The sequence below is a fragment of the Hypoxylon trugodes genome (genome assembly GCF_022578975.1).
Source record: "Hypoxylon trugodes strain CBS 135444 unplaced genomic scaffold F4822scaffold_8, whole genome shotgun sequence".
NCBI classification, from domain to species: Eukaryota; Fungi; Ascomycota; class Sordariomycetes; order Xylariales; family Hypoxylaceae; genus Hypoxylon; species Hypoxylon trugodes.
The window spans coordinates 642,277-666,376 of record NW_026250023.1 but is presented as its reverse complement, the minus strand read 5'-3'; the positions used below and the strand labels follow the sequence as shown (position 1 = coordinate 666,376).

Genomic DNA, 24,100 nt, shown 5'->3' with positions numbered 1-24,100 from the left:
AGTTCACACGGAGTGCTATGTATTGATTAAGGAGGGCGGCATGGCACATGGTATTTTTTTTCATTCTTAGAGTCACGGGCATAAATATTTGCAGGTTTTTTTCTCTTGTTTTTCTGTCTCTGAAATGGAAACGAGATGGTGTTCAATAATGATATTGGGTTTTCCATTGCAACGCATTTACTACGACCGAGAGTACCTAGTGCACAGAGTGCTGCTAATGGAATGAAAGTAATCACATATATCATATCCGTAGAAAATAAAGTGATGAGTGTTAAGAATCAAGAATTAAGAATTATATCAGCACAGCGTCCCGACGGACGTTACTCTTGTGATGACGGAAAGTTTTTGTTGTGTTGTGCATCTGAATACCCTTGAATACCGGCATGTAACGATGCGATGGTAGGGTAGCATATATCCGCAATTGATTAAGTGCTTACATACATTGGTTATAGTAGGCGTATAAGACGGGAACGTGCTATCAAATAGCGGCTAGTATTTCGTTATGTATGCCTTAAGCAACTAAGAATTATGTTCCATCCGGGGCTTACTTTATATTATCATCGTGGAACTGGACTACAAGGACAGCATTGTTGAGGCAATTTTTACGAAAAAAGACTCAACAATTAGGATGACAGGATGAATAGAATAATACAAATAGCTCTGTATAAAAAATAAGGACACGAATAAGAGAATGAGAAATAATGGAAGGATTCAAGGAAACACGATAAGGATGTGCAATACCCAAACATAATGGCTCAAGGCTGCATCGCTGCATAAGTGCATGTCCTATATGTTTGGGTCAGGTCATTCGGGAACGCGGAATGCATGATTTACATACATACAAACTCCATAGAAAACCCATACTATCCATACAAAGCATACAAACCACCCCTCCCCTCTTCCGATGTACGAAGTAAGCCGTTCCTAGTTTTCCTTTACTAAGGTTCGGTTTACTTTCTATGTCAAATGGTATTGGTAATTGGGCTTGGCTTTCTGACTTTCTGAGAAGATCGGCATCGACTTCACCGCTCAGGGACCGAGGAGAGGCGAAGCATGGGCTTAAGCGGCAAGAATTACGAGGGACCGGTTCACGCAGACTTTTTATTTTATTTTATTTTTTTTATTCTTAAGATGTTGTTCCCTTCCATAACTGACGTAGGGATAGAAAAATACAAAACAAGCTAGTAGCAAAGTTGGACTAGCTTGGCTTATTTAGTTAAACTTTTTTTTTTTATTCTCGGCGCTTGGGATGCGGATGCGGCTATTTTTTTTTTTTTTTCTATTTTGTTTGCCGCCGCCATCTGACCAACCCCTGGAATTCATACACTAACTGTACACTAACCATACATCACTATACCAACTATAACAAATACCACAACACCACAAGACACTACCAAACCGGATTCGGCCGCCACCAACAACCGCAAACATCTCAAGGCCGACGCTACCAATTTTCATCCCGTCAGCTCAATGGGTCCCCCCCTCTACTTACACTACCTGACTGCTTCCCTACTTCCCTACTTCCCTACTTCTCTTCTTCCCTACACTTAAACTTAAGGTCCCTTTTCTGGGTTATGGCTCGAGGTGTGGACCAGTCCGGTGGGTATATGACGAAACTCGGATGACGATCTTCAACAAAGACCCCCATAATAAAAAGGAACAAATTTTGCCATCTGCCACAAGTCACATCTTTGTCACATTTCACTTCCCTCATGTGAGACTCGGACCCTACATTTCTTACTACTCACTACTTTGTTCCTCTTGTCACCCCCGCGGCCCCGTAACGTAATTCACGAGAGCCCCGTACGTAAGTTCTTTCGTGTTGGTCCCGGCTTTTTTGTCCCTACACCTGCCTGACATGCCTTGCCTTTACTCTCGGGTGTGGACACCCAATCTTGGGATTTTTATGGGTTTTAATGGGTTCGACCCGTTGAAAATGTCTGAAGCACTATGATGACATCTCCTCGGCCCTTGCTCGGGGCATCCACCTGCGACGTCGAAGCACAGCAGGTTGACGAAAGAGAATAGTGCGTATAGGGGAACCCCGGCGGAGAGAAAGCGAGAGGACCCTTTTTTATCATTATCTGGAAATACGTACGCGATGTAAGAGGACGTGTAAGCAGATGTTGGTAGCTCAGCATAAAACATATATAAATCCAAATTCCTGTGGACCTCCTCCACGGTATCCAAGCTTTTGTTCGTTATCTTATATCTCCTTTCCCCCCTTCAACGGCCTGGACCTTGTTCAATTTCTCCTATTCAACCCGCGCGGCCCTTTTACCCCCTTCTCCTCCCCCAGTTTCTTCTTTTTCCCCCATATCCTCCTCAGATCGAGCCTCCCTTCCCCAAGATCCGGTTTCTTACCTGAGCGTGAAGGTTAATCTAAGATAGCTGGTCTGGTCTGGTCTACGACAATGGGGCACAAGGACAACGCCAGCGGCGTGCCCACGTACTGGGGCACGTCCGGTTCGACTCTTCAGAAACTCATCACCCTCGTAGCCACGACGGATTTCCTACTCTTCGGTTACGATCAGGGTGTTATGTCTGGTATTATTTCCGCACCAGCCTTCACATCTGACTTTCCTGAGGTAGATGGAGATAGCACATACGAAGGCTTTGTTGTATCTATCTACGCTGTCGGTTGCTTCCTCGGCGCTTGCTTCATTCTTACGTTCGGTGATCACCTCGGTCGCCGCAAGTCTATCTTCCTCGGTGCTACTGTTATGATTATCGGTGTCATTATTCAAATTTGTGCCATGCCTAACGGTTCAGGGGGAGGAGCAACCGCACAGTTCATCATAGGACGATGTATAACGGGTATAGGTAACGGTATCAACACCTCGACAGTGCCGACATATCAAGCCGAGTAAGAAGCCCCAGACTTTTTCAGTGAAGAAACTAGAACGCCGATTTTTACTAACACTTCTCGATTTATAGATGCAGTCACTCGCATAACCGTGGAAAACTCATCTGCATCGAAGGCGGTAACGTAGCCATCGGAACTTTAATCGCCTACTGGATCGACTACGGATGTACCTATGGACCTCACGCCTTCGTCTGGCGATTCCCTATCGCCTTCCAGTGTGTCTTCGCCTTGATTGTATTAATTCTCACGACTCAGCTACCCGAGTCCCCTCGATGGCTGTTAACAAAAGACCGTAACGAAGAAGCCGCCACAGTAATAGCAGCACTCAACGGCGAGCGTCGTGACGACCCGGCTGTTCAAACTCAGCTTGCAGTCATCGTTGACGCCATTCGTGCTTCCGGCCATGCAGGTGGTGTTACCCCGATGTCTGACTTGTTCACCAACGGACCTACCCAGCACTTCCGCCGTCTATTGCTCGGAGCCTCATCCCAGATGATGCAGCAGCTTTCCGGCTGCAATGCTGTGATCTACTACTTCCCCATTTTATTCCAGACCTCTATCGGTACCTCGCACAACTTGGCTCTACTTTTAGGAGGTGTCAACATGGTTGTTTACGCTATTTTTGCTACAACTTCGTGGTTCGCCGTCGAGCGTATCGGCCGAAGAAAGCTGTATCTCATTGGTACTGTCGGTCAGTGCTTGTCCATGGTTCTCACGTTTGGTGCTTTAATTCCTGGAACTCCGGAAGCAGCTAAGGGCGCTGGTGTTGGACTCTTCGTAAGTTATTTACCTTTTCCCCCGACATATTATAAACATCAACTAATCCCGACCAGACTTACATCGGTTTCTTCGGTGCCACCTGGCTCCCGCTACCTTGGCTATATCCCGCCGAGATCAACCCTCTCAAGACCCGAGCAAAGGCCAACGCGACTTCGACAGTGTCCAACTGGCTATGGAACTTCTTCATCGTCATGATTACTCCTGTGCTGCTGAGCAACACCGGTAACTACGGCTGGGGTACCTACCTATTCTTCGCTATCCTCAACGCTATGTTCTTCCCCGTCATCTACTTCTTATACCCCGAAACAGCTGGACGTACCCTTGAGGAGATCGATGTCATCTTTGCCAAGGGTCACGCCGAGAAGATTAGTTATGTCAAGGCCGCTGAAGAATTGCCTCGCCTTACTGAGGAAGAAGTCCAACAGAAGGCTCGCGAGTACGGCTTCAACTTCTCCGACGAGGAGGCAACCGTCAGCACCTACGAGAAGGCCGAAGGTGTCTTATCAACCCCGCCTTCCGATTAAGGTGTTATGTGGTACTAGGAATGATTGGGTTAGGTTAGATCGTGCTTACAGGTCGCGATCACCATTGCGTTATGAACGTTCAACATAGTTCGTCTTTTGATGACTGAGCTTTACGACAATTGCTATGATTGTGGTTTTTGTTGTAACTGAAAGTTGGCGACCGAAACACTGCCACGTTCAGCATGATTATGAGGAGTCAGTTCATTTAGCAGAAATGATCATCTCTCGAGTTATGTCGGAGCTATGGGAGGTACTATTCCTACATGAATAGTACCATATTTTCTTAGGGGAGTCTTAGATGGGCTCTTTTTTTTTCTCCTAGATTTCCTCGGACGTTTCGGACGTCGGTAAGAAGGATTTTACTTTACCTTTTTAAAGTCTTTCTTTGTTTATTCCCCCCCAGATACCACAGGTCCATCTATATATATACCCTCGAGCCGGCAAAGGACTCGAACAAGCTGCTGCTTCTGGATAGAAGAATGGTTAGATCTCTACGGTCGCATAGAGATAAACAGAGAAACTGGGTGATAAGAGTATTTCATGAGCATTTTTAATAGAGATCATGATTACCAAATTCTGTCGCCGTGAGTGACTGATGGTTCCATGTGAGCTTGTGATTCGGGGTGGTAGCTCGTGTACTATATTACATTATATCCTCTTTTAAGTCTGTAATCTTAAGTTTCATACCAAGTACTTTGTAATTCATTTACTATTCTTCTAAGTCACAGCCTCTGTCTTCATTTCTTTTCATTAAAGATATGCTTGGGGGTCAATGAGTTGGCTCAGCTACATGGGTGGTTGAGACGCCTCTACTGCACGCAAGAACGCCATTCGCGTACAATTCCCCTATCCGGCAGTTCTCAAATCTTAAATATGTACATCTCTGATCTTCGGGGGCTTAGCCCAGCCCCCTAATTTACGTAAGTATATCTTCCCAAATTCCATACGACGTTGAGGAAGAACCATTGGTAATAATGAAGAGTCACTTAGTAGCAAGAGGTTCAAACCAAGTGGAATCTATTCTTACGGATGAATCCTAGCCTTGGAACACATTTCGTTAGCGAACTATGCTCATCACGATTGGTAATAGAACACCCTTGCTTCTGACGATGTTAAGCCTTAACTCCGAGAGACGCGGACAATGTTCCTATTGGTTGTTCTTCTCAATACATTGGTTGTGTGAGATTGCTTTTTTGCTACCGACGATCTTATGTCGAGTGACGCTGAGCCTCGTGCTGCATGACGTGTCTCTACTACTGAGTTATTTGTTTATTGAGCGCGAGGAATGATGATCCTGCTCTATAACTCTTTCCTATCTCTTGTATCTTTGCAGCTGACTTGCATCCCGGACTACCCAATCTAGCAACCCATTAATCGAGACGATTCTATTACCAAGTTATGTTGTGGTCAATATTCACAACATGATCTCCGTGGTGGCATCTCCGAACCAGATAAGCTTGGATAACGTTACCTATTTCGCTGCATGTCTCAGTGTCTTGGGTACCTTTTTTTTTAGACTGGCCAACCAAGATTTAGCTACCTGTCATCATCGTGAGTGAGTCGGGTATGGGTCATTAGAAGCCAATAGGTATGCTATCGTGGGCATGTTCGAATCCAGCGCTCAACGAATTCACCAATAGAACCAATATCAAATATATCAAATAGTTGATCCCCTTGCAATGCGATTGTCCTAAGGAGCCTAACTAATGCAAGGAAGGATTCGATCCCGCTAAGCTATATTCAACTCCTTTGGCGAATGCAACCTCAAATGCCGTCCGACCACTCCAATTCGTCAACATGTCCAGGGGTTTATTTATTCTACGCGACTCAATCTTGGATAGGCCGAGGCAGCCTCTTATCGGCGTATAGGCAAATTCAAATTCGTACTACAAAGTGACGACGTTGATATCGTTAGTGGCGTGTCTCTCGGTGCCGATTTCATTGTTCAGACCTTAGGCCGATAGAGGCCTACAGCAGATACTGTCGAAATCGTGAATATTCCCCGCGTTTAACCATCTGGGGGAATGAACTAGTTGTCTGCTTCATTACGTCAACATCAATAGGAAACTAGGCTTCAGACGTACAAGCTTGTTTCATTTCAAATACCTCAAAGCGCATGGACACGCAAACATATCACCAACACATGACGGTGCACGATCGAGATCACTATGGCCTTTACCGCTACTAGTTTTCCCCATGTTCCCCGGATGTGGCTGGCGCTATCGCTGCTGCTCCAACTGTCGATCTTCACGCACCTCATCCGAGCCCAAGACCCCCAAGACCCGATTACGACTCCGGCTCCGACTGTCTCCGTCTTCCTACCCCCCTATCACGAAGCCCAATGGTCACATTTGGAAGGGAGTATAGTCTCCAGCGTATGTCTTAACCCCGGAAATTTGAATTTTATTATTTCCTTACTAGCTCTCACTTTCACTTACTCGCCGGCTCACTTACTCATCCAATCCTAACCACCCATCCAAGCGTATCCTTACTAACACGTGCAAACATGTAGGACAATGACGAGACCTTATACACCATCTTCTGCAAGCCATCAACATCGAACGCCTGCCACATCGGGACCGGAAGTTTCAGCGAATTTACTTTCTACGAAGGACCTTCGACCTTGCATTACAACTACGTCGTCGGGTCTACAATGTAAGTCCTGTTACCTACATGTTACCCGCCCCCATCCCCCATTCCCCATTCTCACTCCCCCCCCACCAACTAACAATTCCCTCTAGCTCCCTCACCCTAACCTGTGCCTTAACCGGCACAACAGCCGCGTCCTGCCAAGCATCGACCTCGATCGCGCCTTCGGTCACGTTTGGCCCGTTCTTGACCGGTCCTCTGGAGACTAGCGAGACATTTTCTTTCACCGGCACTGATGTTGAGTGGGGCGCGCTCACCCTCGGTGAACCGCCTCTAACTAGTACTGGCGGTTCCCACGTCTTTACTTATTACCCCTCTGAAACCGGTGCGCCGTCGGATCCATCGGTCACGGTAAGTGCGAGTGCGAGTGAGACTGCTAGTGCGAGTGGTAGTGCTAGTGCGAGTGGTAGTGCTAGTACTACGTCCTCGTCGGTGGCGCCTAATTCTACGAATGCTGCTGGGAGTTTGGTTAGGAGAGCATGGAGTTTAGGCGAGGGTAGAAGTGTGAGTAGCGCGCTTGTTGCGAGCGTTTTGTTGGTCGTCTTGGTTTCGATCATGTTGTAATGAATTACGGGAGACAGGCGGGCCGTAGCCAGCTAATGACCTACAGTGGCTAGGAAAGGGTCTAATAATGGATTTATACATAGGAAATTGACGTCCGTAAGTACGTATGATAGATGAATGTATATATTGAATTGGATGATTCACTTCGGCCCCTCGCTGAGAACAATCAAGTCTTTCAAACGTCATGGCGAGTAGCTTGGACTAATGACAGCAGTCAAGCACCTCGGGTATCATGATCAAACCTGGAAAATACAGTGTCCAAATTGATTTACAGGGAATAGGATACAGATCAAAATCGTACACATCTTTCAGCTACTTGTTTCCCATCATCCAAATTCTCAGCCAACTGTTCCCATGCATATCTCCGACCTCGTTACTTCGTATCCGACCTGTCTAAAAAGCCCCCCATAGTACAATCATCCCCATTCACTCTATTCATCACTGGGTGAATACCGTCCTCCCATACCCCAGAACTGTTCAGCCATAAAAGTGCCCGCCTCGGGTTTCTTCCACATATCGTTGAAGGCCGTAAATAGGATTACGTCGCTAGCGTTATCGGAATAGGCATCTTTGATAGATGAGATGGCGAGAGACTGCTCGTCCATTCCAGGGATGGCTATTCCATTCGATTCTCCCTGCCAGGGCCAACCTGTCTCGGTAACAACAATGCGCTGGTCCGGATCCGCAAGTCTACTACGGATCCTAGTGACGGTAGAAGTAATAAACGAGCCTGCTTCTTCGGCTTGTGTGTTCGGGTCAAAGAAGGGGTGGATATTGACAGCGCAATAATCCGACTCGTCGCAGAGCTCAGGGTGAGCGAGCATGGCTACAAAAGTATCCACGATGACGACAGGACCATCGTATCCAGCAGCCCGCAATGCGGATCGTGCCTGGCTTAATGCGGCCAGGGACTGGCTCACAGTTGCTCCACCATTGTTGACCAACTCATTGCCCACCGAAACGGTATCTACCATACTCCAGTCATAATTCACGCCATCAGCCATAGTTGCGACAGACTCTTCTACAGAGCTAATATCGAAGATCCCTAGGAACAGTGTATTGCCGTGTTTCTTAGCCGCCGCATACGCTGTTGCAACCTGGTCGCAATCAACACCATACAGGCGGATGACACCGTAATCTTCGGCCATGAGTTCGAAATCTGCATCGACATCATCTGCAGATTTACAACCTCCCCTACCCTTGTAGGGTGAGTAAGTCACGCCGTGACGGGTACTGCCGTCATCCGAAGATTGCGGGGTTGGTGTATAGGAAGCTGATGGCTCCGGACTTGATAGTAACGATTTAAGAGATACGCTCGGCTCAGGAGGAGGACTGTATTCGGGAGATGGCGAGGCCAGTGGAGGTGGCGCGGGTGGCGCGAATGGTAATGACTCTCCCGTTGGCACAGCTTTAGTAGACACAGCGGAAAGCCGGACAGTTGATGTTGTGACAGCTGATGTACTATTTGTCTCTATCGACATGGGCACATAAACAATCGTTTCGGTGGTAGTACGGATAGGGTTGTTATGTTGGTCTACGTAGATAACAACTTCCGGGGCTTCTGTTGTTGTGGTTTGTGTGGAGTCGGTGACTGTAATTCTATCTCTTTTCGAGATCGAGGCCCTATTTGCCTTATGCTGATGGGCATGGTTATGATGATGTCCTAGTATCGTGTTAACTCGTGTCAAAAGAAGTGAATTCGTATCAAAACTGGGACTCACTTGGCTGTGCAACCGATATATGAAATAGGGAAAGAAGAGTAAGGGAAACTGTGGTGGACCTCATGATGACGTTGCGTCAACGCGACGGATGAAGGCGTACAGAATCGGCGAGTCGCGAAACTTCGAAACGGTGGAAGATAAATGAATGGACGGCCTGGGTTATTAGTGAGGCGACGATTTACTAGAACGAGCGAATGAACAAGTTTGAGAGCGAGAGACAAGAATAGAATCAGAAAAGGGACATGAACGCGGCACAAAAAGGTAGGCAAGGGTCGTCAACTGGTGACCAGCAGTTCTACAAGGGCTTCAGGATAAACAGAAAGAGGCAAAATGAGGGAGCTCTGTTGTCGAGTAAAGGTATATCAAGGAAGAATATTGGGGGCTCGAGACGGGAGGATCAACATCTAATCCAGAAAATAGTGTCAACACCATTGGATTTCTTGAGACGGAAGTTACCCGGGCATCGAGAGGGAAAGGGAGGTAAACAAATGACACGGTGGAATGTGCGTCCGCGGAGGACATTTAGCGATCGTAGCGAAGGAATGATGGCGTTAGAAGGGAGGAAAGATATCTTCTAGTATCGAAAAAGGGAGGACCTCCTTGGCAAGATGGAATTCATAATACGCCTACTTGTTGTCAATACCCAGAATAGTATATATTTTCAGGCTTCACTCTTGCCCCTAGAAGATTCTGTAATAAATGTTCATATGATGGGCTATATAAGTCATGGAAAGTGAGCTGGCCAACTTTGAGCCGTCGTACTCATCAACCATAAATCGAGTGTAAACCCACCCATATTTATGAAGTTTGGGGTGTATGAAGAATAGCCATGACTATCACATCTTTATTAGAGGTAGAATATATTTCCTAGGGTAAGTTGAGAGAATGTTGAATTGTTTAGAGTACCTAGGCAATTACATAATTACACGATAGACAGAAGTGTAAAGAAAGAACGCCAGAGATACGCGAATCATACCTTCCAATATATAGATAGTCCATAAGGCATGAACATGTCTCAGACTTCCCTCGATAGCTTGATAGGTACGGGAAGGCATACTCATATTAGTGGTGTTATGTGGGTAAATAACTACCTACCTAGGTAGGCATCTATTTTGGACTTAATGTAAAGGGATAGTCCAAATCAAGGATATTAAAATGATGAAGCCTATTAAAAAACCCCCCTAAAAGACGTGGGTAGATAATAGTATACTTGGAGTCAATTAGCAATTAGTATTCGGGTCTATAATCTGATTTCAAGGTCCGTCCTTTTCCTTTTTATCCCTGTATACATTCACGAGCAGCCCCAAACCAAACGGATTTCCTGACATTGATCCGCATCCGCATCGGGTCATACCCTAGTCATAGAATAATTCGCAATCGTATATGAAAGAGCCCCTTCCGTGCGATGTCATCTCAAATCATGCCATGACGACGTGATACGGTAAGCAAATAAAATCATGAAAAGCCGAACGTCTCCTAAGCAGCTAACGATGATTGCCGGTTGGGCTTCCGGGTCATGATCTTGGTGATGGCGTGTCGGATCGTTACTCCAGCCTTCTCGATTTCCTTCTTGGAAAGGCCTGACGTGATACAAATCTTAAGCGCTGGCCTGATAGTGATGTCTTTGGTTCCAATACTACCAATCAGGGGCATGGTCTTCAACCGTGTGATGAGCACTCCGTTGGTAAGTGCCTAGTTCTCTGTAAGCAAGCAACTTTGATAAAGGGGTCACATTCTTTTGATAACTTACCTCATCTGCGACCTCGAAGAAAAGTCGCTCTTGGTCCTCGTTGCTAAGCCGTCTCGATTGGACAACCTCAGGCTTGAATACCAACAACATAACTGGATTCTCCGGATCGCTGGTACATTGGACCCAGTCGCTTCGAGGGTCTAGTTGTGCCCTCATAGCTCGGATATTCTCTCGGCATTGGAGTAGAATATCTGGGTTACATTGTAGAACATTGAGAGTCTCACTAGCAGTGACAGCAGCCATGGCAGGTAGAGCAGCAGAGTAGGTGTACGATGCGGCATTGATACGCTGATGTCTTACGACGTCGTTTGTACCGGCACAGAAACCACCAGCAGCGCAGAGGGGGCCTGCTAGAGAACCAATGATCATATCCACAGCCTCAGAATCTACATTCTGTGCCTCAGTGAGACCTCGTCCGTTGTGACCAAGTACGCCAAACGATAATGTCTCATCGAGAGCAATACGGAACTTGTATTTCTCCTTCAGTTCAACCTGGATTCATATATGATTAGCCAAGTGACGCGATACAGAGTCATCCTTAAGAGAACCGCTTACAAGCTTGGGAAGATTAGAGCAGTCGCCAACCATCTCGAAAAGGCCTTCAGTCACGATGAATCGCCTAGTCAGAATCTTTTTCTTGGCTTGCTCCTCGACGACCTTCTTCATGACCCGTTCCAGGTCTTCCATGTCATTGTGTTCGTACCATCGAATGTTGCTTCGGGAGGCCTCTAGCCCTTTGCGGATCGAGTAGTTGACCATCTTATCGGCTACAATAACGTCTCCTCGTTTGCAGAATGTTGGGATAACACTGGATATGGTCGAGAAGGCATGGGCGTAAACGATACTGCTCTGAGTACCAAGGAAACTAGCGATATCGTGTTCGGTGTGCATGTGGACATCTTGGGTACCGTAGAACTGCGGCGGGCCACAGGGACCAACGCCGTACGTGCGGAGTGTCTGGATAGCTTTTTCTTTGATAGAATCGCTAGCATTCAAGTTATAGAAGTTGTACGAGGCCAAGTTCATAACAGTCTTGCCATTGGATAGTTTCACCTTCGGACCGGTCGGTCTGTAAACGTTCTATAAGTGACTTGCCTTCTAACGTATCTATGTGAGCCAAATCTTACCCGACAATCATAGGCTGTTTCTCGGCCTCGGCTTCTTCGAAAGGGGTTTGGGCAGCGACGAGGGGCTCGGGCTCCCAATCCTTAATCAACTCGTCGATCTCATCTTCACGAAGCTTCACGTAATTGGGATCGTGGGTAGCATAGGATGGCGAGAGTAGGTATCGAACGAAGAATATAACGAGGATGAGTTCTATGGCGGATCGGACGGGATCGTTCTGGTAACTGGACTGGATGTATCGGATCAATACGGCACTCCCGGGGACCTTTTGAAAGGTATGGGAGATTTCGTGAAGCGAGGCCTGTAGGTAGACCTGAGCCTCGTGCAGGTCCATCTTTAAATCAATTCGGGATCAATTCGTGGGAAAGTGTTAAATGAAAGGCATTGATTGTTGAATCTCTAAAATCTCGCCGTCAAACAATACAACCAACAAGCAATCTAAGTGTAGAATCCGTAGGGGGAAAAAGGTTGTTAAAGAGTCTGGGCGTGAGATAACATTGTAGGTAGGGGAATTGTCGGCAAGAATCCCAAATTGGTAAATTAGAAGACGGGACCATTAATTCTATTTCTAATCCTCTCACTCGTCGCCCTAACACGCTAGCGTCACTAACACTAACCTTACAGGTAACCTTACTTTAGGTAGTGACACGGTCTAGATACAGGGGGTTTTATTATAGTTTAGTATGCTTTAGCGGCGCGTCAAGTTGAGGCCGCCCTTTGGTCCCCTGCCTTTTTTTAAAGTTAGATGATACCATCGTACCCTTTACATATTCATTTGCATAAAATATATATTCATGCATAAATTCATTTAACTTTTGTTTTGTTTTGCTATAAGATATCTGAGGATCTGAGTACAAACGAACTCGTAGGCTTTATTTTGTTCTTCACGCCTCGAGGGCCCTGAAAAATACGGGACTCTCATTACCCTCAACAACTTTTGAAATCGGACTCAAATACACCTGATTATCATCAGACCCTTCTCCAAGTTGTCGAATATACATCTCAGCTGCTTTAATCCACATGGCCTTCTCAGCTCTACTTGCTCCAGAACCCTGCCAAACCCAGATAGTGATACCGCTGTCGAAAATAAAGACATCATTACTATCTAGGTCCGAACCGGAAATCGCGGCCCCTTCCTTCACTTGATCGAATCTTAGTTGACCGGAAGCGTCAGAAAGACGGAATAGCCTGCGAGGACGATGACCAGCATCTTGATTCTTGCGAGACGAAGCAATTGGTCGGGGGGCTCGTAGCGGTTCCCCAGTATCTTCACCACCCAACATGCCAACTACGGTTCGCGATCTTGACTCCGTCTGGGATAATACTTCGACATCGATATGTTTCGCAATGGTCATGTCGTGAACAACTTGAGCGGCCTTGGTTTTCTCCATAGGGCTACAATTCTTACCCTGCCAAACCCATATTTTATCGTTGCGCTCCAACACGAAGACATCGTTTTCATCGAGACTTTTCCAGGTAGGTTCCACTTCGTAAACCATAATAGAGTCAGCCCGTTTAGCAGACGGGTGCTTGAAGATCCTAAGCAGCATGGGAGTCTCTTTCGGCTCTTCTTCAGTCTCAACGTGCGTAAATCCGGAGCGCACGCCACCGGAGAGAATCCTGATGCGAGAGAACAAAGCGACAAAATCGTCCGAAGGCTCCTTCTGGAGCTCGCGGTGTTGGGTAGCTACGCCATGTAGGAACTCGTCTAGCTCAACTGTCTTGTAAGCGGCAGTACCGGCCTCGTCTTGCGTTGTCTTGCTTCCGAGCCAGAAGAAGATATCATGAGCGAGTTTTTCTTCTCCATCTTTGCTTCCGATCGTGTACGAATGCAAGACAATATAGCTGTCTCCCTCGTGGAAATCGCCATACCGTTCTTTTGGCCAAGATATCACCTCAAAATTCTCTATCCGCCAAATATGAAGACCAGGAGCTCGACCGACATCTCGCCAAGCGGGTTCGGTGACCGCGGAATTATATTTGACCTTGTGATCAAGGTCTGTTCCGATATTTTCGACGTTGCTGTCTCTCCAGTCGTACTCTTTCATATGTACCAGTCCTTCGTGTGGTGCCATCTTGGTGGTATGGTAATTATAATAATTGTAATATTATACGCCTATCCTCGAAAAGGATATACAATTATATAGTGCGTACGTTGTGTTGCGATATTCCGCAGACGTGTGTATACGCAGTTGTATATGTTTATGTTAAGGAGGATCCCATTGACGTAATGGAGCTGACAATGGGTAGAAGTAGCTACTACTAGATGTACTCTGAAACGCACAAACAAGGAGGCGGGGGCTGAGACAGTTGGATGCCTTCTACCAACCTGGCTAGGGATGTTCGGCGGGATATTAAAAGAAAACGTATGTAATTGAATACAGTTTTGAATTAATATGTACACAGGTAAATTTATTCTAAATCAATAATAATTCCCTTTGCATTTTCTATTTCTCTATCATGATCAACTGTAAATTGGTGCTACATATGTAGTTTATTGGCCTAGGTCAGTTGTGGGGTGTACCTATACGTACCTACGTAGTTACATACTATATGTACGTGTAGCAATTCTAATCGGGATTTTATCAAAATAATTCCACCATTTTTTGCATACACCAGCAACGATTCTACCTCTACCTTCCTCTCATAAGCTACGACCCACCGATATCAACATACAACTATTGCGATCAAGAAAACGGGAAATAGGGACACCAAGACAGAAGAAAATATGCCTAGCAAAGATACAACGTCCAAGGAATTCACTTCCTACTACCTCCAACAAAGTACAAAGGAATTTGCGGAGGACCTAGACAAAGTTCGCAGCGCCGACGATTTCAAAGGTGATGCGGTGGCCATGCTCGTGAAATCACTACAGCAAGGTACAAGTCTGTTCTCTGCTGCCGACCAAAAAAGAGTGATCGAGGCGAGAAAGGCAGAGGACTCGGAAGGGAAATGAGAAATACCTACAGAATCATTTCACTCCTAACTTATCACCCTCGGAGCAATAATTATATACAGTATAAAAATGGCCGACACGGTGATTTAGGTCGACAGGAATTGAACATTGTTCGAGGAAGGAGAAAAGATACTAGGGCGAATGAGGGAGTGGAATAAAAATATGATTTAATGAATTAATATATTACTACTTCGACACTCCTGTAGCTGAGCACTGAGACATCGAGGAAAATAATCATTTGCTAAAAGATAAAGCAAAAGGATTGATTAATTATTTGACAGATAAATCAAAAGTAAACCGACACGAGCAGGATTCGAACCTGCGCGTCCTAAGACATGAGATAACATTGAAAGAAGGATTCAAGTCTCACCCGTTAGACCACTCCGGCATCGTGCCTTGAAGATTGGATTCTTTAGCTGTTATTGGGTACTATATCGCCTACTAAAGGCGACTAGAGGGTGGGAACACCCAGGTAGTGCTGTGGGTATATACGGAATCTCTCGGCAAATCCGCGGGCGCGCAGATATGCAAATTTGTGGATCAATCTCTACCTATATTGTACAAATCGTCACCGAGGGCAAATAATCAACACTCACTCAGAAATATATTTTCTAATTATATGCATATTAATATCAAAATTCTGCGTCACTGTTAATAAATACGGGATAGCACAGAGCAAGAATCATTCAGATTCATTCATAACGACTCTGACTATGATTTCTTGCAAGGAGAGAGCCGGAAATAACGCCGCCGACTCCTTATAACATATCTCATAAGTATCATAGCGCCGTGAAATAAACGGGGGGCGCGGTTGAAACACTAGAACCCGCCCTCTCTACTGCTACCTAATGTGAGATCAGATAGAAAACCCGGCCTTCATTGGGAAAAGCAACTTCGGTAACACATATACCGTTACCATAATCCGAGCAATATCTTCATTTGGCCAACGCGGTTTCAGCCCCCCCTCCCCCCCAATTCGCGAACTCCAACCCCTGCTCTTTTAACGTCGAATATCTAGACTGACGCGGGATGATTCGATTGACGGGCGGATAGAACTGCTTGAGCTTCTTCGCCGTCTCGCTCTTTGCTCGTTTGGATCTGATGGATTAAGCCCTGTTGACCTTGCAAATAGATTAAGGATATCTGTCAAGGTAACGACACCAATCAATCGTCCTGACAAGTGAGAACCAGGAAGAGTCGAGGCCGGAGGAACCGAAGGAAAATGGCTGCCAGTAAGAGACGTCTGTGACGAAGATGGAGTCGGAACGAATACGGTGGGTCCTAGCGAAGGTGTTCCAGGTGTAGAAGGAGATGGAGAAGCTGATTCGACTATCCACATTCTATGAGAATGGGTAGCTACTAGTTTCGCTACAGCATGTGCAAGTGTCGAGTAAGGATTAACGTAGAAGACCGGGAATGAGTCCTTGCCTTTCTCAACGCCTTGCTCAGTCAATATTACTGATATGAAGTGCATGCACGAATTCTGGAGGAGCGGGAGGCTCGTGGCGTTTGTAAGGTGCCTAACATCTGTAGTAGAGATGTTGCCAACCACATTCAAAGCGTTATCAACAACAGCTACGCTTGAAAGCCCCTCTTGGCTCATAAGGTTGAGAGCCTCAGTTAGAGGGCTATCTGCACTGTGCGATTATTAGCGATGTGCTTATTACAGGGCGATCAATATGATTAATGTCGCACGTACTTGACTGCTATTATTTGCTGCGATCCGACGCCGACATCGCGCAAGATCCTGGGGTAAAGGTCGTCGATGACGCGGAAATTGACGCCTTCGTTCCAGAAAAATTCTATCAGCTTCAACTGGCTAAGGATACCGATAACTTCCGAGTTATGATTGGTGATAAGTATTCGATGTACACCGCTACCGAAAACCTCGATAGCTTTAGCAAGATCCTCATCCCCCTGCAAGGTGACGAGTGATTCTTTTCGGAAAATCGGTTGTATGTCACGGATCGGTACGCTAACTCGGGTTTGGGCCTTCTTTGCTATTGTATCGTATAGCTCAACCAAATCCTCACTCGGATGCGCCAGTCCGACGACGACTAAGATATAGGCATTAAGATCGTTATAATCAAAGGTCGAAACTGGGACGGAGGTAGCAGTGTTCTCTCGGATAATAACAACGTTACTCGAGGTATTCTTAAGGAGTGCCTGTAAAGATTGATGAGAAATGGAATACACAAATTGGCGTCAGCGGACGGGTGTGGGGTGCGGTACCATCGTAGCGTCTTCGACGCTGGTGTCCATTTCGACCCATGATACGTCATCTTTAGACACGAGCTCACCGATTGCAATATCGCGCCAATCCCTCCCGGCGAAGCGAGGGTTATGTTGTCTCGGAGCGGGGGGATGGTTGAGTAACTCTTGGATGGCAGCCTGTGTGAAAGATGGATGTCGCTGATTTCGTGGTGACGGTGGTAGACCCCTCAAATTCTCGGCGAAGCTCGAGCGATGGCCATGGGCGATAACATGGCCGGCCTTGTGTAAGCTTGAAGAAGAACCGGTTCGTTGAGGGGGTGGCGGTGAGATACTAGCTTCCTTCGAGTCTCTACCTCTGAAATAGAATGCGCCGGGATCCATGATGAATGATAAATCAGATGAGACAATTTCGAGTCGAGGCGGTGTTATTTAGACCTTCGTTGTTCACTTTTCCATAGAATTAAGCCGGAAACCGAGGTGAGCCGTAGCTTTAAAGCTGTTCCGAAGCTATAGCTAGGTGCTAGGTGGAGGCCCGTAGACCTAGTTTATAGTCTTGTCTACCTCTTAACTCATGCGGCCTGTGTTGGTTTTGAGTAGAAGAAGGATTTCGGGACAATAAATACCATGGTGTTTTTTTTTTTTTTTTTTTTTTTTTTGGTATTGTATTCTTATGTCGGTAAAGGCACGGGGTCAGATCAGGGCACCCTTTTTGTAAAGGTAAAGAATATGGAATCGACTTTCAATTGGTGTTGAGGGGGGGTCTAGGTACATGTATGGATGCATGATGCTACGAAAGGAGGTAGGTACGCTGGTGAAACTAATCCTAAGACTTGCGCGGACTGTACGAGTAAGACATTTCCGATTGTGGACAGTGCAACCCGATCAACCTAGCACGGAGACCCCTCCTTCACCTTTTCCACACCGTCACTCATCTGTCATTTACGTCAACCTACCATACAAATTAACTTTCATAAAGCCACAGTTTGGAGGGGTCAAACGAGCATCACCAGATGCGCCAACCTTTTTTATTTATTTATTTCTATAATCCACCTACTAACTTTGGATCCTTCATCTAATGTACCTGCATACTACGTACACAAGTATGAACGTTGAATTGAAAGCTTCCAAATTCTTCAGGATCTAAGATTATATGAGTACAAGATAGTACCTAGTGTTATATCATGTATGCTATTCGCAGGAGGAGGCAAATATGGTTGCAAATCTCTACCAAGTATAGAAATGAAATATACCATATACTTACATGTGAGTAGACCAGAACGGAACAATTTAATATGAGCTGTGTTAATGCAGATTACATCGCCCTTATCTCTCTCCTTCTTCTAATATACCCATTTTAAATGTTAGCTGCCTCGTTTCTTGAGGATGTAGTTTCTGTTTGGCTTATAAAATCAATGCATCGCATTAGTTAAAGAGAAGCAAGATCAACTCAGAAGGCTCAATACGTGGCAACGGGAAGAGGTAGCGCATGTTACAAGATATGGAACATTACAACCAATCAATTCGCAGCGGGCAGCAAGATGCCTAGGCATACCTCCATTCCGGAAGCTGCCTGCCATGTTACATGTATTATCTGATGTCCTGTATCGTACCTACATGTATCTATATGATGTACTTATAGGTTAGTTAGATACATGTAGGTCATATATTAAACTTCATGCAAATTACCTTTGCTTGCATCTTTTGGTAAGTACATTGCCGATGTTGAAACAGATCAAAATCTTAAAAGTCGTACATGCTCTAGCTTGGAAGTCAAAACGAACCTTGGAAATATTTACTTCCTATCGATATCGCTAATATTAGTTAAAAAGGTGGCGCACATCAAGGTTCCTGGCGTTAGTCAAAGTCAACCGAATTATTTTAGCGAACTACACCGCATTAGGTAGCTTTCAGTCTCTATTTTAGGTTAGAACCATACCAGGCCATTGGCATCTGGATCTTTTATTTATTATTTGTTATTAAAAAGTTAATAGCGAAGAAAAAAAATCTCCCCTCTTTCGCGACCCCTCGTTGCCCTTGATTGATGCCAAAGAGAAGAAAAAAAAAACACATACACGACGATACATCACAACAGCCCAAAATCACACGTCCACTTTTTACTGTGTACCTGAGTTGGGATTCCTCTCAAACCACTTGTTGCGACTTCAAATTCATTTAGCTCTCAACCATACAAGGTCATTATTTATCACAAGTCTATTGTCGTTCTAAGATCGACTTCCTTTGTTTTTTTGTTATTATATTAATCGCAATCAGACAGTTCCTCTCGCCGCGTCTTGTTAGCCCTGCGGGGCACAACACTACCTACACATACACATTACACCACTACACCACTACACCAATACATACACCAGTACACCTGGGCACTGCAACACCACGAACCCATATCGATACCATTCGATTTTCTGACAACTTTTCTTCACTGCCTAATAATACCCTCTTCTTCTTCTTCTATTTCCCACTAGCACTCCTTTTCAAAAAGAATCGTCCATCGCCGACTTCGATTTACCAGTAATCATGTCGGTGCTTCCGGCAGAAACACATGCAGAGCTCACACAGCTCTTGCAAGCTCTACAATCGCCAGATAACTCTATACGGTCTCAGGCCGAAGGTCATCTACAAAACAACTGGACTAATACCCGACCTGAGATCCTGTTAATGGGCCTGGCCGAACAGGTGGCCGCCTCGAACGAAACAACGGTACGTACATCGCTCGCCCTCTCTTTATGTATTGCGTATTGTGTAATGCGCAATTCTCTATACGTTGAACTTACAACAGGACTAACATGTTTCTTCGTCATTCTTATAGCTTCGTTCATTCGCCGCCGTCATATTCCGTCGAATAGCGTCAAAGACGCGCAAGTCTGAGAAGGGCGATTCTACCGAGATTTTTATATCCTTGCCTGCTGAACAGGCATCCGTTATCCGCCAGAAACTCCTTGAGGCCTTAGCCAACGAGCGGGACCGCCTGGTCAGGAATAAAATTAGTGATGCCATTGCTGATGTTGCGAGGCAATATTCAGAAAGTAGTGAGTAGCCCGAATTACTGCCCTCCTATTCCTCTTCACTTCCCCTTACGAGCCCTCTGTATATCATAAACACTACTCTCTCTTTTGGGACCGAATAGAAAGAACCGCCGACCCTACACTCCATCTCCTTACAAAAATGGCTGCTGATATCCTCCTAGACGAACAATGGCCTGAAATCTTAGCCGTCCTTTTTAACCTCAGCGTGGCCCCCGATGCAGGACAACGAGAGAACGCTTACCGCGTCTTTGCGACAACGCCCGGTATCATAGAGAAACAACACGAGAGCGCGGTATTAGAGGCCTTTAACAGAGGATTCAAAGATGATTCCGTAGCCGTTCGCTTGGCTGCCATGGACGCTTTTGCTTCCTTCTTCCGAAGTCTATCGAAGAAAGCCCAACCCAAGTATTTCTCTTTACTGCCCGATGTGCTCAACATTCTACCGCCTATTAAGGATTCGCATGATTCTGATGACTTGAGCAAGGCCCTCGTTGCACTTATAGATCTAGCCGAGACGTCACCTAAGATGTTCCGACCCTTATTCCACAATCTCGTTATGTTCAGCGTCGGTGTTATTCAGGATAAGGAGTTGAACGATCTTTGTCGGCAAAATGCCCTCGAACTTATGGCTACTTTCGCCGACTACGCCCCGTCCATGTGTCGCAAAGATCCTTCGTATACAAATGACATGATTACTCAATGTCTAAGCTTGATGACGGATCTCGGTGAGGACGACGATGATGCCGCCGAATGGTTAGCATCTGACGACTTTGATCAAGAGGAAAGCGATCTAAACCATGTTGCTGGAGAACAGTGCATGGACCGATTGGCTAACAAACTTGGCGGTGAAACAATTCTAGCGCCAACGTTTCACTGGCTTCCTCGGATGATGACCTCTATGGCATGGAAGGACCGCCACGCGGCTCTTATGGCCATCTCAGCCATTTCCGAGGGCTGTCGTGATCTCATGGTCAAGGAACTGAATCAGGTCCTTGAGCTTGTCGTTCCCGCTTTGAAGGATCCTCATCCTCGAGTTCGCTGGGCCGGTTGCCAGGCACTTGGCCAGATGAGCACAGATTTTGCGCCGACGATGCAGAAGGAATATTACGATACGATATTGAAGACTATCATTCCTGTACTTGACTCCCCGGAAGGCCGTGTTAAAGCCCACGCTGCTGCCGCCTTAGTCAACTTTTGCGAGGAGGCTGAGAAGAGTATCCTTGAGCCGTATCTCGACGACCTTCTAAATCATCTATTCGAACTCCTCCAGTACGAGAAGCGCTACGTCCAAGAGCAAGCACTGTCTACGATAGCGACTATTGCCGACGCTGCCGAGGCCGCATTTTCTAGGTATTACGGCACGCTCATGCCTTTACTTTTCAGTGTCTTGCAGATGGAGCGTGGGAAGGAGTACCGGTTACTTCGTGCGAAAGCTATGGAATGTGCTACTCTGATAGCACTGGCGGTTGGCAAGGAACGTCTCGGGAACGATGCTATGACATTGGTCGAACTCCTTGCCAACATCCAGACCAACATCACTGATGCTGACGATCCGCAGTCTCAATATCTCATGCATTGCTGGGGACGTATGTGTAGAGTAATGGGTGCTGACTTTTTGCGTTTCTTGCCCAACGTTATGCCACCCCTAGTCGAACTAGCCAGTGCCAAGGCTGACATCCAACTACTGGACACCGATGATGAGATCGAACAATTCCAACAGGAGGATGGGTGGGAGCTAGTGCCACTCAAGGGTAAGATGATTGGGATCAAAACTTCCACGATGGATGATAAGCATATGGCGATTGAGCTACTTGTCGTCTATGCGCAGACTCTGGAAGCACATTTCGCCCCATACGTCGCTGATACAATGGAGAAAATTGCACTTCCGGGTTTGGCATTCTTTTTCCACGACCCAGTTCGGTTCATCTCGGCGAAACTTGTACCACAGCTCCTCAGCTCATACAAGAAAGCGTATGGTCCCGAGTCCAATGAACTTCGGGGCTTGTGGGCTGGAACTGTGGACAAATTATTGGAAGTCCTAACTGCGGAGCCAGCTATCGATGCATTGGCCGAAATGTACCAATGCTTCTACGAGTCGGTCGAAGTGGTGGGCAAGAACTGTCTTACTCAACAACACATGGTCAAATTCATCGACGGGGTCCATTCAGCTATTGAAGACTACAAGGATCGCGTCGCGCGGCGTGAAGAAGACAAGGAGGGTGTTGCTGCTGAAGAGGCTGAGGATGAAGCTGAGGAGCTTATGCTTGCTATTGAAGATGACCAAACTCTGTTATCTGACATGAACAAGGCCTTCCATTCGATTTTCAAGAACCACGGTGCCGTTTTCCTCCAGCCGTGGGAGCGCCTTATGGGCACCTACGAAAGTTTTCTCAGCTCATCAGATCCGACGCAGCGCCAATGGGGTCTCTGTATTATGGATGACGTCCTGGAGTACTGTGGGCCGGAGAGCGTTCGCTATGCCCAAGCTATCGGCACGTCTCTACTAGAAGGGTGCAAAGACCCGTCTGCCGCTATTCGCCAAGCTGCTGCGTAAGTGAAATTTCGTGACGTACCTCTTTTTAATGGCAACTAACGTGTTTTGATAGGTATGGTATTGGTGTGGCCGCTCATCGTGGTGGAGCTCCTTGGTCTCAATTTTTGGCCACTTCGATTCCCTACTTGTTCCAAGCAACCCAGATACCAGATGCCCGTGGTGAAGAAGCAGTTTATGCTACCGGTGAGTCATATCGTGAAATATAACATTATTTGGATAGTCACTAACGCTAGTACAGAGAATGCTTGCGCAGCAATCGCTAAGATTCTGCACTTTAACAAACAAAATCTTCAAGATCCGCAAGCGATTGCGACTCAATGGTATGTGGCTGAAATAATTGCATATTGAATATCGTTGCTAACCACTCAATCCTACAGGGTCAATACTCTACCAGTAACGAATGATGAGGAGGCGGCTCCATATGCCTATGGGTATCTCGTCGAATTAATGGAACAGTAAGTCGAAGCCCCGATTTTCATATCATAGTGCTAACCACTCGTGTAGGCAAAATCCCGCTGTGACCAGCCAAGTGGACAAAGTCTTTGTATACATAGGACAAGCTCTCGAGGCTGAGATGCTTCAAGGAGCACTTGGCGCACGTGTTGCCAGGACAATTCAGGTTCTACTTCAGGCGGCAAACATTGACCCGACGCCTTTGTTGCAACAGCATTTCACGCCAGAGGGCCAACAGATTATTAGACGATACTTCTCTTAGGCGCTCAGGGTGTGGCACCTGGCTTGTTGAACTAGTTACTGATGGAGGCCGCACATGGTTGGTCCGCGCAGGCCTTCTCATGGAAATTATGGCTGCGATAAATGGCAGTGCAAAGAATGAGAAGAAACATTTTGACTCGGACATGATACCTCGATCCAACCGTGGGTTGATTCACCTTACATGACGTCGTTTTACCTTTATGCTCTCCAACGGGACGGATGAGTTGGGGAGGGCAAGTGATTCAAGGATGAAGCGATATAGAGTGAGGAGTGATCTCGAGCAAATGTGCTGGGGCGAAATCAAGATCGTGAATCTCGCGCGTAATATGGCGCAACTAGGACGGGAGGGACATTGTACCTCTTCCAGGACTTAGCAGTATAGAGCAAAAAGAGAGATTACCAATGAAAGGGCCGTCTTGCCTAGTAATTGAGCGCTTATTTCCCAATCGTTTTCCCTTACCGGTTGATTGTTTGAGCCATATGATCGATTCCTTTAAATCCAATATTAGTAACCCTATAACTAGAAAGCTATACTATTAGCTACAATAAGTAATTAAAACTATCAAGTTCTCTGATTAGTAGGTAGCGCCTATCCATAAATAGAAGAAATTAAGACATCGACAAATATCATAGGATACGCCA

At 46.2% G+C, this 24,100-nt stretch overlaps 8 protein-coding genes and 1 non-coding gene across 9 annotated transcripts; 4 read left to right on the top strand and 5 right to left on the bottom strand.

The window, feature by feature from the left end:
• The first annotated feature begins 2,220 nt into the window (after positions 1–2,220).
• Positions 2,221–4,863, top strand: F4822DRAFT_341268 (general substrate transporter). Its single transcript, XM_051455803.1, has 3 exons — positions 2,221–2,866; positions 2,938–3,643; positions 3,700–4,863. The coding sequence occupies exons 1-3, from the start codon at positions 2,415–2,417 to the stop codon at positions 4,168–4,170; spliced, it is 1,629 nt and encodes a 542-aa protein (XP_051311093.1). The 5' UTR covers positions 2,221–2,414; the 3' UTR covers positions 4,171–4,863.
• A 1,475-nt stretch (positions 4,864–6,338) lies between these two features.
• Positions 6,339–7,383, top strand: F4822DRAFT_432165 (uncharacterized protein; the record flags this gene model as incomplete). Its single annotated transcript, XM_051461598.1, has 3 exons — positions 6,339–6,545; positions 6,683–6,825; positions 6,912–7,383. 3 exons carry the CDS (start codon positions 6,339–6,341, stop codon positions 7,381–7,383), a joined length of 822 nt encoding a protein of 273 aa, XP_051311092.1.
• Positions 7,384–7,569: 186 nt separating this feature from the next.
• On the bottom strand, positions 7,570–9,168 carry F4822DRAFT_445283 (glycoside hydrolase superfamily; the record flags this gene model as incomplete). The annotated part of the gene is made up of 2 exons (XM_051463359.1): positions 7,570–9,046; positions 9,105–9,168. The coding sequence occupies 2 exons, from the start codon at positions 9,166–9,168 to the stop codon at positions 7,815–7,817; spliced, it is 1,296 nt and encodes a 431-aa protein (XP_051311091.1). The 3' UTR covers positions 7,570–7,814.
• A 789-nt stretch (positions 9,169–9,957) lies between these two features.
• On the bottom strand, positions 9,958–12,591 carry F4822DRAFT_412741 (aminotransferase class I and II). The gene is made up of 4 exons (XM_051458981.1): positions 11,982–12,591; positions 11,410–11,923; positions 10,855–11,346; positions 9,958–10,796 (listed from the first exon to the last, which is right to left on the bottom strand). The coding sequence occupies exons 1-4, from the start codon at positions 12,311–12,313 to the stop codon at positions 10,581–10,583; spliced, it is 1,554 nt and encodes a 517-aa protein (XP_051311090.1). The 5' UTR covers positions 12,314–12,591; the 3' UTR covers positions 9,958–10,580.
• A 173-nt stretch (positions 12,592–12,764) lies between these two features.
• On the bottom strand, positions 12,765–14,386 carry F4822DRAFT_412740 (putative actin-binding protein Fragmin). Its single transcript, XM_051458980.1, has one exon. It carries the CDS (start codon positions 14,052–14,054, stop codon positions 12,864–12,866), a length of 1,191 nt encoding a protein of 396 aa, XP_051311089.1. The 5' UTR covers positions 14,055–14,386; the 3' UTR covers positions 12,765–12,863.
• F4822DRAFT_412739 (ribosome-assembly protein 3-domain-containing protein) lies at positions 14,387–15,214 on the top strand. The gene has a single exon (XM_051458979.1). The coding sequence runs from the start codon at positions 14,708–14,710 to the stop codon at positions 14,933–14,935; it is 228 nt and encodes a 75-aa protein (XP_051311088.1). The 5' UTR covers positions 14,387–14,707; the 3' UTR covers positions 14,936–15,214.
• A 19-nt stretch (positions 15,215–15,233) lies between these two features.
• F4822DRAFT_t101 lies at positions 15,234–15,331 on the bottom strand. The gene has a single exon. It is a non-coding gene; the product is annotated as a tRNA-Ser (tRNA).
• Positions 15,332–15,903: 572 nt separating this feature from the next.
• Positions 15,904–17,687, bottom strand: F4822DRAFT_412738 (uncharacterized protein). Its single transcript, XM_051458978.1, has 3 exons — positions 17,168–17,687; positions 16,635–17,101; positions 15,904–16,572 (listed from the first exon to the last, which is right to left on the bottom strand). Exons 1-3 carry the CDS (start codon positions 17,528–17,530, stop codon positions 15,936–15,938), a joined length of 1,467 nt encoding a protein of 488 aa, XP_051311087.1. The 5' UTR covers positions 17,531–17,687; the 3' UTR covers positions 15,904–15,935.
• Positions 17,688–19,051: 1,364 nt separating this feature from the next.
• On the top strand, positions 19,052–24,031 carry F4822DRAFT_412737 (ARM repeat-containing protein). The gene is made up of 7 exons (XM_051458977.1): positions 19,052–19,864; positions 19,974–20,193; positions 20,352–22,740; positions 22,797–22,927; positions 22,983–23,064; positions 23,122–23,199; positions 23,249–24,031. Exons 1-7 carry the CDS (start codon positions 19,682–19,684, stop codon positions 23,457–23,459), a joined length of 3,294 nt encoding a protein of 1,097 aa, XP_051311086.1. The 5' UTR covers positions 19,052–19,681; the 3' UTR covers positions 23,460–24,031.
• The last annotated feature ends 69 nt before the right edge of the window (positions 24,032–24,100 follow it).

What these genes read in the sequence shown, in the direction of transcription:
- F4822DRAFT_412741 (XM_051458981.1), bottom strand. Translation starts at nt 12,313, where the DNA reads ATGGACCTGCACGAGGCTCAGGTCTACCTACAGGCCTCGCTTCACGAA. An exon ending in AAACAGCCTATGATTGTCGG is followed by an intron (nt 11,924 to 11,981) that starts GTAAGATTTGGC and finishes GAACGTTTACAG; the next exon opens with ACCGACCGGTCCGAAGGTGA. An exon ending in TCTTCGAGGTCGCAGATGAG is followed by an intron (nt 10,797 to 10,854) that starts GTAAGTTATCAA and finishes ACAGAGAACTAG; the next exon opens with GCACTTACCAACGGAGTGCT.
- F4822DRAFT_412737 (XM_051458977.1), top strand. Translation starts at nt 19,682, where the DNA reads ATGTCGGTGCTTCCGGCAGAAACACATGCAGAGCTCACACAGCTCTTG. An exon ending in AGAAGCAGTTTATGCTACCG is followed by an intron (nt 22,928 to 22,982) that starts GTGAGTCATATC and finishes ACGCTAGTACAG; the next exon opens with AGAATGCTTGCGCAGCAATC. An exon ending in CTCGTCGAATTAATGGAACA is followed by an intron (nt 23,200 to 23,248) that starts GTAAGTCGAAGC and finishes CCACTCGTGTAG; the next exon opens with GCAAAATCCCGCTGTGACCA.
- F4822DRAFT_412739 (XM_051458979.1), top strand. Translation starts at nt 14,708, where the DNA reads ATGCCTAGCAAAGATACAACGTCCAAGGAATTCACTTCCTACTACCTC.
- F4822DRAFT_412740 (XM_051458980.1), bottom strand. Translation starts at nt 14,054, where the DNA reads ATGGCACCACACGAAGGACTGGTACATATGAAAGAGTACGACTGGAGA.
- F4822DRAFT_412738 (XM_051458978.1), bottom strand. Translation starts at nt 17,530, where the DNA reads ATGGATCCCGGCGCATTCTATTTCAGAGGTAGAGACTCGAAGGAAGCT. An exon ending in GCGTCGAAGACGCTACGATG is followed by an intron (nt 17,102 to 17,167) that starts GTACCGCACCCC and finishes CAATCTTTACAG; the next exon opens with GCACTCCTTAAGAATACCTC. An exon ending in CAGCAAATAATAGCAGTCAA is followed by an intron (nt 16,573 to 16,634) that starts GTACGTGCGACA and finishes ATAATCGCACAG; the next exon opens with TGCAGATAGCCCTCTAACTG.
- F4822DRAFT_341268 (XM_051455803.1), top strand. Translation starts at nt 2,415, where the DNA reads ATGGGGCACAAGGACAACGCCAGCGGCGTGCCCACGTACTGGGGCACG. An exon ending in GTGCCGACATATCAAGCCGA is followed by an intron (nt 2,867 to 2,937) that starts GTAAGAAGCCCC and finishes CTCGATTTATAG; the next exon opens with ATGCAGTCACTCGCATAACC. An exon ending in GCGCTGGTGTTGGACTCTTC is followed by an intron (nt 3,644 to 3,699) that starts GTAAGTTATTTA and finishes AATCCCGACCAG; the next exon opens with ACTTACATCGGTTTCTTCGG.